General features: G+C 35.9%; 1 protein-coding gene across 7 annotated transcripts in view; it reads right to left on the reverse strand.

The window, feature by feature from the left end:
- USP37 (ubiquitin specific peptidase 37) overlaps nt 1-16,586 on the reverse strand; it is a 96,571-nt gene that overhangs the window by 72,793 nt on the left and 7,192 nt on the right. For 6 of the 7 annotated variants that reach the window (XM_023642339.2, XM_023642336.2, XM_070269258.1 and 3 more), the window contains 5 exons: nt 13,243-13,466; nt 9,881-10,052; nt 6,333-6,433; nt 3,549-3,727; nt 3,118-3,195 (listed from right to left, as the gene is read on the reverse strand). In XM_023642339.2, the coding sequence (XP_023498107.2) occupies nt 3,118-3,195; nt 3,549-3,727; nt 6,333-6,433; nt 9,881-10,052; nt 13,243-13,398 (686 nt within the window). In that variant the 5' untranslated portion in view covers nt 13,399-13,466. The remainder of the gene's footprint in view (nt 1-3,117; nt 3,196-3,548; nt 3,728-6,332; nt 6,434-9,880; nt 10,053-13,242; nt 13,467-16,586) is intronic. The other variant, XM_023642341.2, reaches the window with a different exon arrangement.

Raw genomic sequence — 16,586 nt, forward strand, 5'->3', positions numbered from 1 at the left:
AGGCCCTGGAAGAGACTGAGCATCTGACTGTGTCATCAAGGGACTATGCAACCAGAGCTAGCCATCGTGAGCTGGGTGCTATTACACTCACGAAGTCGTAAGAGCAGGAAGTCACAGGAGTAGTCCATCATTAAATGGAAGTGGCATATCTGGGATTAGTTCCAAGTAAGAGGAAGAGATAAAAGAATAGACCTCACGAGCATTTCCCATGACCAGCTGAAAGAGGAGGAAAAAACCTGGGCCCGATACATGGATAAATCATCTCAGTATATTCGTACAAGATGAAAATGAACTGTTGCTGCACTATAGCTCCATTAAGGGACTGTCTTGAAAAGACAGTGGTGACAGGAAATCCTCCACTGTGTAGACTTTGAGAGGTACACCTCATTATCCAATTTGTGTGAAGAAAAAAGTGGATCAATGGACTCCTGGATTGTGGCAAACGGTTTGGATGGATGGTCAGGGGCCTGGAAGGAGCAAGACTGAAAAATCAAGGAGAAATGATTTATGGAAAAAGTATATGGATAGCCATATGGAGTGCGTACAAAGGGTGAAGATCTGTTTTGCATGTTAAGGTTCACCAGAGAACTCCACTGAAGAGAGATTAAACAATCAGGCAAGATAACGTGTCCAGTAGATGCCAGCCAATCTCCATACTCAGCCATCCCAATGCTTCCACAAAGGGCCCATGAAGAACAGCCATGGTGGCAGAGATAAAAGCTACGCATGCACCCTGCAATAGAGGCTCCCTTTCACCAAGGCTGGTTTAGCTACTGCTGCTGCTGAATGTTCAACTGGTAAGCAGCAGAGACTGACGCTCAGCCCCTGATCAAGTACTATCCCTTAAGGGAACCAACCAGTCATCTGGTGACAAGTCGACTACATCAGATTCCTTCCACCCTAAGGAAGGGCAGCCATTAATCCTGACTGACGTTGGCACATAGCTTAGGTTAGGTTTTGCCTTCCCTGCCTTGGCCACATTACTATCTGAGGGCTCATAACTTTTATAGTCTGGGAGGCAGACCTCATACTCACCCAACCTCTAGCTCTAAAGGAAAAGAATGAGACAATTAAGAACACTGCTCTGTTAGTGCTCCTCAATGCTTTCAGAAAGATCCTATTAGAGACAGATAAATTTGGGCAAGAACTAGCCAACTTGCAATCAAGGAGGAAAAGAAATACATCTCTGTGCCAATGGCCTAGTGAGTTGAGACCACACAGGACCAAAAAAATCCAATTGCTTCTGATTCACAAAATGAGGTAATGTTAAGAGGTAACTGCAGTAGTAGTTTTGTGGAAAAACTTTGATGTTAATATTAGGGGAAACTGGGTGAGGGGTTTACAGGAACATTGCATATTATCTTTGCAATTTTTATGTAAATCTAAAATTATTCCAAAATTAAAAGGTTTATTCAAACAAAAAAACCAAAACAACAAAAAAAAATTGGCTCCAATTCTTCCTCAAGCCTCTAAAAGTCTGTTTATTCTACCTTTAAAGAAACTTCTAGACTTCTAAAACTTCTAAATTTCTAGACACTTCTAAATTTCCAGAACTGCACCAGTATGAAGCAGGCTACAAAAGCTGTGTGGTCCAAAGAGGAACAGTCTTCAAAATCCACTTCAGCTATGGCCTTGAAAGATAACGGACAAAGGAAACCTACCAGACGGCAAAGTCAGGAGTCATATGAAGCACAATGATCAAGGGTTTCTCCCAGAGGATAAAACACAGACTGCTACATGGGCTAATCAAGAACTTACTCCACAACCTTCATAGCCTTCACAATTTCTGCTTAGCAAGATTTTATCACTGCTATAGACCAGTGACTCCTCCAGTTTCCTATTCTTGTCTTTTCTAAATGAAATTTTTATCATGGTTATCCTCTGCCAACTCCAATGCTATGTGTATGGAGATGGGAGAGGGGAATGAAGATTAACTTGCTTTTTAGTTTTTAGGTACCAGACCATGAGGTGCATGGTCCAAGGCATACCAGGAGCTTATAGAGAGGACTGGATATCACCCAGAGATCCTGGACTCTGAGCTGGATACAGTGACTAAACGAGACTGGGAGGTTTTCTCCATTAGGATGAGTGTAAGAGAATGCATGGGAAGAATGATACAAGTAGAATTTGGGCTAGGCATATTTCCCAGACTTTCTCATAACCTGATATAGCCATATCACTAAGTTCTGGTCAATGTGATGTGTACAAAGTGGTGTGTACAATTTCTAGCCTAAGGAGAGTCGCATGCCCTCCCTTTGCTCCTTTCCTCCTTCCTACCAAGAGGAATGCAGACATGACAGCAGAGGCTGAAGTAGCTATCTTGGTTCACAAAATGGAAGCTACTTATTAAGGATGGCAGACGAACAAGACAGAAGTAATCTGAGTTCACGGTGATTGTGGTTTCAGATACCACACCAGTCCTATCACCTACCCAGATTTTTACATCTGCTACAGCAACAGAACCAAGATCTCAATTAATATATAAAGTTTCTTTAGCTTTTCCCAACTCCTTTCTGGTGACCCCTTGACCTTGAATATTAATTAAGGTATTAAGTGATAACTGTGTAATAAGTTTTCTCCCCCAAAAGATGAAAAAAAACCTCTCATGATGAGGAAGAGGATTATAAGCTGGTGACTGTCCTGCTGCAGGTCTACCCTCTTTTGTTTCACCCAGAAAACAGCTCTAAAAGACTGATGCTCCTTGCGTAGAATCTATGTAGAATTCACATTGTTTTACTCCTAAGCTAACTTTTCACATGAATAAGGTAAAAAAAAAAATTTACAGGTAAAAGGAAGAGGGAAGGAAGGGGTGCACATTAAAAGAGCAACCAGCAAGAAACACTTACTTAGAATTCTTTAGCTCTATTCTTACTCTAAGTATTACAGATAAAAAAAGGTAGGATGGGAGAAGTACAATGAAATGAGCAAAGCAATAGCCAGAGCCAAATCCTCTCTAGTGAGCCTATAATCTATTGTCACCAAAATACTTGAAACTCTGCTCTTCTATCTTGGAATTCCCATAAATTAAACACCATCTCCCCAATCTTCTCTAGTGGTTGTAATTACCAACAAAAGAAACACCAATCTAGTGCCATAATGGCTCTTAAAGCAACTTACGATGATGAATCATTTTCCTTAGGGTAATCTTCATTCAACTCTGAGCCAGATGATAGCATTCTTTTCCTCTTTTCAGTCCTATGGAGAATAGAGGAAAAAAAAGTTATTTAAAAAAGTCATAATTCACACCATTGAAAAGTATAAACCAATACAATCAAGGAGAGGAACTGTGACTATTACTATCTCATTCTCTACACATTTAAATCAATATACTGGATATCTGCATGCTCAATATGTGTCACTGACATAAACCACATAGGACAAAGACTAATTATCTACCAAAAATGCCCTCTATACTTTCTTCTTCTAATACATTTTGCTCACTGTACAATTTTTCTTTTTCTCAAATTAACAGTCTTTCTTAAAAGGCCTAAAAGACATTTATAAACAGGCAGAGCTAATGACTGAGAAAGAAAAGAAGTCTTTCATACCTATTTTCTAATAACCCTGATCTAAGAGGTGTTGATGTAGACGTCAAAGGGGGAATCGTCCGGGTGACAGTTATTCCACTTCCTGCTGCAGTCTTAATCGATCCTCTACCTGGATTACTGAGAACTTTTCGAAATGGAATATCATCTTTAGTTTCCAAACTTCCTCTTTTTGAAGAGGCCTGTAAGAATAAAGTTTAATATAGCTAAATCTTCAAATTAATTGGCATACTTTTAGACCAGTGATTCTCATGTCAAGAACTTCTAAAAAATACCCATAACTGGAGACCCATCTCCAGAGATTCAAGCTTAGTTGGTCTGGGGTGAGCCCCATGTATCGGTAATTTTTTTTTTTTGATGAGGAACACTCGCCCCAAGCTAACATCTGCTGCCAATCCTCCTACATTTTTTTTTGTTTGAGGAAGACCAGCCCTGAGCTAACATCCATGCCAACCTTCCTCCCTTTTGTCTGTGGGACACCTCCACAGCATGGCTAGTGAGTGAAGCAGGTCTGTACCCAGGATGCAAACCTGCGAACCTGGGCTGCGGGAGCAGAGCATGCAGAACTTTAACCACTTAGCCACAGGGCTGGGCCCCATCAGTAATTTTGTTTAAAGCACTCTAGGTGATTCTAACAGATGGTCAGTGTCAGAAATTGAGCTTGATACTTGTTTTCCTGTAGTACTCTTGTAAACTTAAAAATTCCATAGCATACCTGAAGGCAGAAGGGAATTTGCTTTGAATTACTGATTAAAAAAAAAAAAGACACATATACAAGACTACAAGACATGGTTTTAGTGACTAGCATGAAAATACACCTTTAGAGGAAAAAAAATCCAATTATGATTATGATAAATTAAGTGACACAGATGTGAGAAAAAGGAACAACAATGACATTCGGTTGCCACAACTTAAATGCCAAGTCACATGTACCTCACTTGGAGGAATAAAACAAATATATGTAATGATGGGGAGAATGAGAGTGAGAGAGAGTCCACTGGCAGAAGATGAATCAAAGAGTCTACCTTAAAGACACAGCAAGAACATTCAGAGAGAAAACAGCAATTGAAGCATATTAGTTGGGAAACAGTGCTCTCTACCAGCATTCTGCCACATAAGTTTTATAACTCTACATTAAGTAACTCTACTTGTGATTTCTCTGTGGAAGGTATTTCCAACTACTTCCTTTCCACAGAATTACAATCTTAGGATAGGAAAGAAAAAATCTCAGGTCATCTGGATGAATGGTTTGAAAAGTTAAATTTATTTTCAAATGGGTGATACATTCTCAAGATTCAAAAATAAAAAACTATTATCAAAGCCATATACTGAGAAGTCTCATTATCACCCCAATGCCACCCACCCAGTTCTTCCACTTTCCATTCTTCTACCCCTTATAAGTATTCTTCTGTTGTTTCTTTATGCAAATGCAAATCAGTATTTTATTCTCTTTGTTACACAAATTGTAGCATACTATATGTATACTGTTTTGTATATTTTTCAACCTTTTTTGACCATGACCACATAGTAAGAAATATTTTACATCACAACCTATTACACATACATATAAATAAAAGAAAAACAAAAGTTTCAGAAAGCAAGCCTCATCCTTACTATGTACAATAACTTCTCTATTGTTTTCTATTCTATTCCTTTTTTAATACTAGTCACAACCCACAAAATTGATTTTATAATTCCACTAATGGGAATCACTGTTCGTCAAAATAAAATATTTGCTTCTGCTATGTAAGTTAACACTTACATATTTAAATATTCCAACAGTTCAAATTTCTACGTATCAATGGATGAGTCTCCTAGTAATTATGCTGAGTGAAAAAGTCAGACAAAAAAATTACACACTGATTCCATTTACATAAAACTCTAGAAAATGCAAACTAATCTAAAGTGAAAGAAAGCAAACTAGTTTTGACTTAGGGATAAGGGCCAGAGAGGGAGTGGGATAGAAGGATTACGAAGGGGGATGAGGAAACTTCTAAGGGTTATGGCTCTGTTCACTAGGTTGATTATGACGATTTTACGAGGATCTATGTAAGTCAAAACATATCAAATTGTACACTTTAAATATATGCGATTTTCTGGATGTCAATTATTCCTCAATAGCAAGTCCCATGGATGACTAAATACTATTTATGAAACAAAAACTATTTAAAAAGCAAAAAGAAGACTTCAAGAAAAAAGTTTGGTATCATATAGTATAGGGGGCAAAGTTCCTAACGTGGAACAGACCCAAAGGGCATCACAGAAATAACAGCAGCAAACATTTACAGGATTGTTAGTACACAGTATCATGGGCTAAGCACTTTTACCTGCATTATCTCACAGCAACCGTTAGAATATCATTGCTGTCTCAATTTTACAGATGAGTACCAAGGCTCAGGATACTTAAGGAACTTCTCCAATGACCCACAGTCAGTAAGTGGCAGCACCAAATCTCAAACCTACAACTAATTCCAAAGCTATGCTTTTTAAAAACTACACTCTACTGCAGTTCATAATGATGACCATGAGGCATCGAGTAAGTTAAATTATGTTCTGTAAAAGTATATGTAAGAAGGGAAGAATGTGATAAATTTTAGAAAGATTTTCATAAATATAGTTGAAGAGAATAAGATGGCTGAAATGGTAAATTTCAGGTTATGTGGAAAATACCCTTGTAACAATGCCAGAATAAGGTATTACAGCCTAAGTTCCTCTTCCTACAACTACCTTATAAAATGTCCATGAGTATCATATTTTTAAAAGCTAAAAAGATTCAAATGAACATACCTGATTGTCTGAGTAAGAAAGCTGCCTGTTTGTTTCCTTCTGTGAGGTCCTGCTGCCCAGAATAGCTCCAAAACTACCAGACCCCTGAGAGGGTTTCATGGCTGGTGATAAAAAAAAAAAATTCCCAAATCACTTACTTTAATAAAGAGATTTTGTCATTATTATTATAATACTGAAGAGAGAGAAGCAGGAAAAAGATAAAACAAAGTCCTTACCAACCAATTCTTTCTGATAGAAAGTACATCTGATATACATAGTAAATAAAATTTAAAGCTGAAGTCTCAAGCAAAAAATCAAACAACATGCAAAAATCTGGGAACATGTAATAGAAAGATAAAATTTTAAATGCAAAAATAAAATGGTAGAAATTCTCCTATATAAATATCTGATAATTAACAATAAAGAAAAGTTAGTCACTATCTATCTATGGCAGGAACACTGACACCGGAAGCCAAGCAAACATGTCAGAACAAGTGACAGATACACTTCCAATAATGAATACTCCAAAACATTCTAAGTTGAGCAAATGGAATAAATGGCTTCTAGTCCCAAAAAATCAATGCTAGTTTAAAGAACATGCAAGGTACTGTATAAATATGAATTTGTATATATTTTTTAAAGTATTTTATACTTTAGTCAATTTCCCACTGATGATCATTTGGAATGTTTTAATTTTTAAAAATTGCAAACAATGTTGAACATCCTTTCACCTATCTTCTTGCACTAATGGAATGATTTTTGTAGGGTAATCTCCTTAGAATAAGAATTGCTGGGGTAAAGAATGTATAATTTTAAACTAAACTGATATTACCATTTATTCCTTCAAAAAGTATCTCTAAGTTCCTAAGTATCCTCCAAGTATATGAGAGTATCTTGTTTCCCCTCACAATACTGCCAATGTGACAGTAAGAATTCGAATTTATTTAATTATTGGTGAAGCTGAGAATTCTTTTGTGTTCAAAGGCCATCTGTTTTTGTTCCTGAATTTCCTATATGCAGTTTTTGTCCATTTCTCTACTGGGTTGTCTTTTTCTTACTGATTTGGAAAACAGGTGTTTATAACATGTCACTTTATAATACACATCACTTTATAATATAAATTTATAATATAATATCCCTAATATATAACGATATTAACTCTGTCACTGTGGTCAGTATTTTCTTTCTTTTTTTTCCCTTGCCACAGAGATCATTTAAGTTTTTTACACAAAGCTATTAATCTTTTCTTTTATTGATACTAGTTTGTACGTCATACTCAGAAAGGTCTTTTCCATCCAGATATTATGTTAAAATCCACTCTCCCCTTTTAATAATACTTTTATCATTTTATTTTTTTACATTCAAATCTTTGAACAATGTAAAATCTATTTAGACGAAAGGAGTGAGAGAAGGATCCAGCTTTACTGTCTTCTTAAATGGTTAGCTAGCTGTCCTATTTATAGATAACACTGCTTATCAAATATTAGTCTTTTTTCCACTGATATGAAATGCCACACATTATACATTAAATGCTTTATACTTTTCAAAACATTTTTATATTCCTTATCTTACTCTAGTCTCTGCAAAGTATGTATTATCACTTGTGGGCAGCTAAGGCAACCAAACCTAAAAGATTAAAATAACTTGCCCCAGAGCAAAGAATAAGGGAAGTCCACAGCTAGCTACTCTAATAAAAGCAATGACGAGGCCAGCCCACGGCCAAGTGGTTAAGTTCGCATGCCCCGCTTCGGCAGCCCAGGGTTTCGCCAGTTCGGATCCTGGGTACGGACATGGCACCGCTCATCAGGCCATGCTGAGGCGATGTCCCACACAGCACAACCAGAAGGACCTACAACTAGAATATACAACTACGTACTGGGGGGTTTTGGGGAGAAGAAGAAGAAAAAAAAAAAAAGAAGATTGGCAACAGATGTTAGCTCAGGTGCCAATCTTTAACAAATAAATAAATAGATAAATAACAGCAATGACACTGAGTGCCTATCATGTGCAACTCAGGCTTCACATTTATGAGCTCTAATTTTTTAATAAGCCCTGAAATTAAGGTGATATAACTTTCATTTTACAGATGAGGAAACCGAAACTCAGACTCATGAAGCGACTTGCCCAAAACCACAGAGGAAATAACAAGCAGAGCTAGGATTCAAAGCCAAACCTATCTAGGTCCAAAGCTTATGTTTTTCCACTATGCCAGGTTGTTCAGATTCAAACTGGTGTCCCCAGTCTACTGTGCTTTCCACTCCAGTGTGTTAGAGACATGCTTTTCTTACACACATCAATTCTCAAAATAGTGATCCAATTAATATGATGAGTTTGATGGAATAAAACAAAAACAGAAGCACAGACACAGTCCCTGACATATTCTAAAAATTTTAAACAGTATTCAATTCCTCAATTCTAAAATTCAATAGTTTTTTAGTAAACTGACATAGCTCAGATTCAGTAACATGAACACATGATGGAAAACAACCATAAATTTTTTTTTATTTTATAAGGAATATAGTGTGTCAAATAGAGATATTAATTAAATAGGAGCAAGGTAGCACTGCTACATATTCATTTTCTAATGTTTTTAACATGTTATATTTAAGTTAAAAAAACTCAAAAGTTTTTCAACTATAAAATATTAGCAATAACAAAGTATTTAATGACGACAGAGCTGGAGACTAACAATAATTGTGGAAAACTCATCTTAAGCAACAGATTATTCCTAAAAAGATGCCTGTAAATGCATTTAAAAAAAAAATCAAAACATTTTAAATGAAAGGGGCTGGAGGGGGCCAGGGGAATCTGTGTGATTTTCTACAGTACTGGCTGTTTTCATGGCAAGAATGAAATCTCAGAAAAAGTTTCATAAAGAAAGGCAAGTATCTAAGATTCATCTAGCAAGGTAACTCCTCTCCCAATTATAATTTAAATCCTCCATCTTCTCTAGCTATATTCTTTCGTGGAATTTTTAGGGTTGTCTACATATAGTATCACGTCATCTGAGAACAGAGATAAATTTACTTCTTCTTTTCCCATTTGGATGCCTCTTCTTTCTTTTTCTTGCCTAAGTGCTCTGGCTAGGACTTCCAGTATTATGTTGAATAGAAGTGGTCAGAGAGAGCATCCTTGCCTTGTCCCTTAGAAGAAAATCTTTGTTTTTCATCAGTGAGTATGATATAGCTGTGGGCTTTTCATACATGGCCTGTAATACGCTGAAGTAGTTTCCCTCTATTCCTAGTTTGTTGACTGTTTTTCTCATGAAGGGGTATTGAATTTTATCAAATGCTTTTTCTGCATTGAGAGGATCATGTGGTTTTTGTCCTTTATTCTGTTAGTTTGGTGTATTACATTGATTGATTTTTCATATCATGAATCATCCCTGCATTCCAGAAATAAATCCTACTTGGTCATGGTATATAATCCTTTCAATGTGCTGTTGAATTCGGTCTGCTAGTATATTGCTGAGGATTTCTGTAACAACATTCACCAAAGATACTGGTCTACAGTCTGGTAATAGTCTTTTATAACTGCTAATGTCAGACCCTGGGATGATCAGTGCTCACCTGCATTAAGTCTGTTTTGATGGACTGCATCTAGAAACAATCTCATTTCCTCTGCATCCTTACTTGGCACTTTGTCAATAGACAAGAAGCTGTTATCTTGTAGAGTTAACATTAGGCGGCTTTGTTTTGCTCCACTGGGTCGAAGCACCACATTTTTAATGTTATGACTTAGCTGATCAACACAAAAGGAAAATTATCTTATTAAAAACGTATGATAACAAAATATAATAAGTTGTATAGTGAATATTAAATTTTATACTTTCTAAGTTACATTCCTTACTCTTCGCCATATTAATTTAGTTTTTTTCCCCCAACCAAAAAGAGTTCCCATTTCTTGATACATTTAAATCAAGGGTTTCACTTTTAGGAAAGGCAAACACACACTATTAAAATTTATTTTAGAGAGTCATCCTAGCACTCCTGATTTTATGGTAGGGAACTGCATATTCTCAGGTATTGTTATAAAGTTATAAAAACTATTGAGTTAATTTTCAGAGCCTAGATGGTTATACATCACCAGTTCAGAAAGCCATATTGGATTAGAGGCTGTTTTTTTCCTTCTTCCTTTTTTTGTTTTAAACAAAAGCTTGTAAGATATCTGGCAAATGGTTTAAGTAACTGCAATGTGAAAGGATATACTAATCCAAACTATAATCCTCAAAAGAATTCCACCTCTCAAAAACACATCAAAATAAATTTTTACCAATGTAAGAACATCTTTTTTCTTTTTTAACTAAGTAGGCTCATTTAACTTTCATTCAATCACAAAAATCATGAGAACCCTAGAACTCTCAGTTTACTTCTCCCACTTCCCCAAACTGGTTCAATAACTTGTCTTATACTCTTCCAGACTCTGGTTATGTGCTATGAAGCTTTTACTGTCTCTTGGCTGAAATTTTTCCAAGACTAAGTTAGTAAATCTTGCAGTTTCTTTATTATCTAAATAATTTCTGCCAAGCAGGCATTGTTATTCTCTCAGGTTCTCCCTCAGCAGGCATATATAAAGGTTTCTAACCTTTTGCTAAAGACATACCCTCTGCCCTCAGACCAGCATAAAGAAAGAAGTAATATTATTTCACATATTTTTTTAAATTAGGGACAAGTGACTTTTGTGAATTTTTAGATAATTAAAAAACAATTTTACCAATCAGATTTATATTCAAATTTTAAATTACACACATATATATATTTTTAGCTTCAAAGTAGATCTTAAATTCATGTCCTTAAAAGTAGAAATTCTATCATAAAACACTAACTAGTTTCAGAAGCTTTAACTCCAAAAATTTAAAAGAGCAGCTTAATGTGCAAAAGGAAAAGAGATCACATAAAACCATTATTTCAGTCAACAAATCACTTCTTAAAAATGAAGGTTAAATATAAGGGAAAAAGTCTGTTCATTAACAGATGAGAATAATCTTGAACTTGATCACTTCAACAACTGGAAACCCTACCTAGCCCCACAACTCTAGTAACTACCGATATGGTGAGGGCTCCCCACTCTTTCTCTAAGTCCAGAGCTCTCTGCTGGAGCTCTAGTCCTGATTACCCAACGCCTACCAGATACCAACTGCTGAATGCCTGACACCTCAAACAACTCACCTCTCCAATCCTTACACCCCAATTTTCCCCTCCGCTCCCTATCACAGAGGACATGAAAGGGACTGCCGTCCACTCAGAAACCTGGGACTCTCTCTTCACTCCCCAAATCTAATGAGTTGTCTTCTTGAAATTTCTTCAAATCTATCCTTTCTTCCTCTAGCTTCTCCATCTTTTCCTTTCATTCCTTGTCTAAACTCCCACAATAACTTCCTACATCCCCTTATTCTCCCACTATCTCCTAAAATAAAGTCATTTGCCTAGTCCCCAAATGAATCTGAACTTAAGATTTGTAGTTTCTCAGAATCTAAGTTTCCCTTAGTATGAAAAACAAGATACTTCAAGATCTGGTTCTTATCTAGCTCTTCGGCCTCTACTTCTGCCACTCACTTTCTATTGTCCATTTATTTTAAAATAAACTTCTGGTTCCCTGAGTGTTGATTCACACTTGCATGTGTTTGTCCACGTATAGCAATCACGTCTGCCTTACCACCCCTGTGTCTAGAGAATTCCTATTTATCCTCAAACCACTCCCTTGTTTGTGTTACCTCAGTATCTTTGATATATTTTTACAACTCAGAATGCATTTGCTTACTCTTAAGTTTGAAAGGAAAACTGTCTCATTCAGCTCTATGTTCTTAGACCTTAGCACAGTACCCTGCACAGTAATCTGTAGATGGTCAACAGGTGAATGCTAAATGCAAAGGGATCTAGAACTGAGCTGAGGCTGGAATCACAGGCAGAATCATCATGCTCCTAGAGACACGTTTGCTTAAACAGTTATATATTTATTCAGTGCTAATTTGGGCTAAGGACTGACAAATGGAGCCTCTATTTGAAAAAAAATCTTTGCTTCATTGAGATGGGCAATTAGTAGATATATATACGTGGCAGAAATCACTATTGTTTCTACTACCCATGTCACCACCTCCAATCTGCTTGTGTATCTTTTATACACAAAATCATACGCAACTTACTTTCATAGTGCAAAAGCAAAGATAAAGGGACATTTTATCTCAGCTCAGGTTCTCAAGCATAAAGTTTTCTAAATTGTTCTTCAATAGAGCACTTTCACTTAGTACTTTTGTATACTTTTGTATAATCTAATTAACAAACAGAATTTTAAAGTGCAGAAAAACATTAAGACACTATATTCTTAAATTAACTCATATCAAGATGAGTAGTCCCTGGCTGCACAAGATAAACAGTATAGAAGTGAAAACAAAACTAACTATTTTTTGCAGTGACAAAATAATGAGATCTTTCCAAAGTTTACAGTTAGAAGAAAACAGCTGTAAGGATGACCTTGAATAATCATCCTTGAATGGTCCATACCACAACCTTTAGCAGTATTATTCAGGAAGCAGACATTAAGAAGACACTAATAAGTCTTATTAAAAGCTAACACTAAATAGTGATGAATCTATTGTATATGATAAGAAAAAACAAAGGAATAACTAAAGTTATCATAATGTGGTTTTTTAAAATAACTTAGATAGCTAGTATTCAAACTCGGTTGCTCTCAACTTCCTCCCACCAGTTTTCTTTTCAATATGGTGACTACTTCCCGAACCTTATTATACACCATCAACAATGCTGCTGAATAATTTATAAAATAAGTACATAACAGTATTAGCGTCCTGGAAATAAGGAGGAAGAAATATTAATCTAGGAGGAGGGCTACCGTGATACTTAGTACGGCACAGAACAGCTATTCACTAAAGGATGCGACTGAAGATCTATTCCAAATCAAAACTTGGTAATACCTGAAATATCCTTGGAATTCCTCCAGTATTGTAGTGAACTACTAGGCTGACTTTATTCTCTTTTTCCACAATTTCAAAGGATCCTTCTTTCCATTTTGTAATCCCAGTCTGCATACTTCGAATTCTGATAGGACCATGTATCTTCAGAGGAGACATACTTTCTTTAAAAATAAATTGCTTATAGCCAAATTAAAAAGCAAAAATACACCTTCACCTGACAGATTCTAAGGAAGAAAAATAAAATAAAATAATAAGTTACAATTTACTAGTGATTAAAAAAAGAGTTTGAAAGAGAACATTTATGAAGCACCTTATGTCATTTTCTCCATTTCAATAAACCACCTTTTATTAAGAATCCTCAAAGGCCTTGATTAGTTGAATGGCACAGGTAAGAAAGATGCCTAAAGCAGTCACTGATGTTCAGTGACTGAATCTAATCACCTTTTATTTCTTCTGTACATGTTCCTTTCTTTGCCATGTGTCCGGTACCTGTGTCTATTGGTGCCTAAATTCTGCATTTTGCTCCATCAACAACCATACTGCTGCCACTAAAGGCATGCCAACCAAGAATACTAAGGATTCCATTCTCAATATGACAGCCCAACTTTTATCTTCCTTCATGAACACTAAAGGGTCTTGAATTTCAAACATAACTAAAAAAAAATATCTTCAGTCAGCTGACTCCATTTCTTAGAATGGAGTTCCTCCTAAAATATTAAATCATATCACCAAACAATTCCTTCTACCAGTTGGTAGTTTAAGCACAGCCACGTGTGTAGAAGATATTAAATGAACAAAAAAAGTAACAAAAATCAAATTAGTTTAAACTCCAGAATTGTATTATTTGAGAAAATCATTTATTCCATAGGGAAAACAAACCAACTAACAACAAACTAACAACAAAAAACCCCTCTCTTTCTAAGAACTACCAACCACTTATGTTTAATATTACCATCCCCAAAAGAATCTTCACCAATTTTATCTTTGACAAATATTTAAATTTCCTGAACAAACTTCTAATACTTAAAAATGACTTACATCAATGATAGAATGTTTAAGACTCTTCAAATAGCTTATCTGATGTGAGCAAGTAAATACAACCAGAGTAACAGTAGAAAATATTACCAAATAGTGTTGTGTGTTATACATATACACACATATGCAATCATCTAAAATTGTTAAAACAAATTTTATTTATACTGTTTTCAAATCTCTAAAAACACTGCCTCTAATACAGATTCTTATTTATAATTTAATAAATTAAAAATCATTAAACTTTGCCTCTGCCTAAATAGCTCAACTAGAAAAGCTAAAAAAAGTGGTATAAAAACAAAAGGTCTAGATATCAGGAGTCAGCATTTACTAATTTATAACTTACCTTTTCTAACCATTAGTTTTCTCAACTGTAAAATATGAATAGCAAATGCTATAGTGTTGTAGAATTAAATGAAAATAACACACTTTAGGCACTCAACAGACAGTAGCTTTAATATGAATGGAATTAGTGTCTACTTTCTGAATTTATTCCTTGTCTGCAACACCTCTTTCTCCAAAAACCCCAGATAAATAAGTTGCTAACTGGAGTCACCAACTCAACAGCCTGTAAAGACCAGGTACGTGATACAAATGACTTGGGCAGGTAAAATAAGAAAACTGCTACTCAAATTTAGCCGATTTTAGCATGTAGAAATAGTGAACCTACCATTGCCAGATCTAATTTTTCAAGAAAATGACATCCAAATTTTTATGTAAAACTCCCATTTTTAATTGTGGGCAACGAATTCAGTTATTTTTAAAAGCTACGGATCAAACAAAACCGACTTGTAGGCAAGATACAACCTGGGGACCCCTAGTTGGAGGACTCTAGGGACCTTACAACAAATATCTGGGAATAAAATTTAAAAAGAAGTGTGAAAACACTTTGAACAGTTAAAAGGTGTTATGCATTGTAAGTCCTCTATTATTATTCACTTATCTCATAAAATTTTTTGAATGCTTACTGTGGCCAGATTTAGACAGTATAATTTGCTGGGTTTATGAATCTATCAAAGTAACAGAGTCCACCGCTGTTTATACATCTGTCTGCTAACGTCACATTCTGCTCAAACTAGTTAACTACAAAATTTTGGGCAGGCAATATGTGTTTCTAATACTTTTTTTGCAATTAATAATTTGGTGCTTCATTGTTTGGATATGCTGAGATTTCTTCCACTCTGTCTCTCAGCACCGCCAAGAATACATGGCCACTCTCCTACCCCACCTGCCCATGCCAGAAACATGGGAGTTATCTTTGATTTCTCTCCTGATGATTATTGGTATTGGATTGGAAATGGAAGGTCAGGGTGGAGTCCTATCAAGTACCTCCATAAACCTTCCAGACATCTTTACATTGAATTGCAAATCAAATCACATCACTCTCCTCTTTAATATCATTTATCAGCTCCCCACTGCCCTCACAGTAAAATCTAGACTCATTAACATGACACAATCACCCTTCATGATCCCGGCACTGCTTACCTCTTTAACCCCACAAGCCCTCCAAATCCAGCCATCTGCACTACTTATAATTTCCCTGTCATTTCTCATGCCACGACCCCTTTGCATGCACTGCGGTCTAGGTCTGGAGGATTTTCACACTCTCTTCCAGTCCCCAGACCCCCCTTAATTTCTTCTCCTAGCTATAAAATCAAGGCTCAACTTAGATGTTATCTTCTTTAAGAAGCCTTTCCTAGCTACCTTTCACTTTTTCTCTCCACACTGAGACTGTTTAATGTTTCTCTAGTCTCCTATTGCACCCTGGGCTTACTTCTAGTAGAGTATTTATCACATTGTATCATAAACTGTTTACCTCTTTGTCTCTCTCTATTTAGACTTTGCTACTTGAAGATAGGGAATATGTTCTTTAATCTTTGTATGTCCACTAGGACAGTGTCTGACACACAAGAAACAAACTCATTACTCAAAAATAATGAACAAATCAGCACTGTCAATTTTATTCAATCTACTGTTAAAATACACAACAGCAGATACTGGAACCATAAATCCCTTTTATATGGCCAATATAGGGCTATATTTACTAAGCTCTTCACAAGAGTATCACTATGCACTGTATTACATATAACTCATCTTTGAAGACTACATCTAAGCTTTTTCTATGTGCATCTGAACTTTTCCACTAAACGCAAAGCTGTCCTCATATCTTGTTAACAATCAATGAGAGAAAAATCATTTATGAAGAAAAGGAATTAATACGCTGTTATAGTATGCATTATTAAAACAAAAACATGGGGCTGGCCCCGTGGCCAAGTGGTTAAGTTTGCACGCTCCCCTATGGCGGCCCAGGG

This window comes from Equus caballus, chromosome 6 (genome assembly GCF_041296265.1).
Source record: "Equus caballus isolate H_3958 breed thoroughbred chromosome 6, TB-T2T, whole genome shotgun sequence".
Classification (NCBI taxonomy): Eukaryota; Metazoa; Chordata; class Mammalia; order Perissodactyla; family Equidae; genus Equus; species Equus caballus.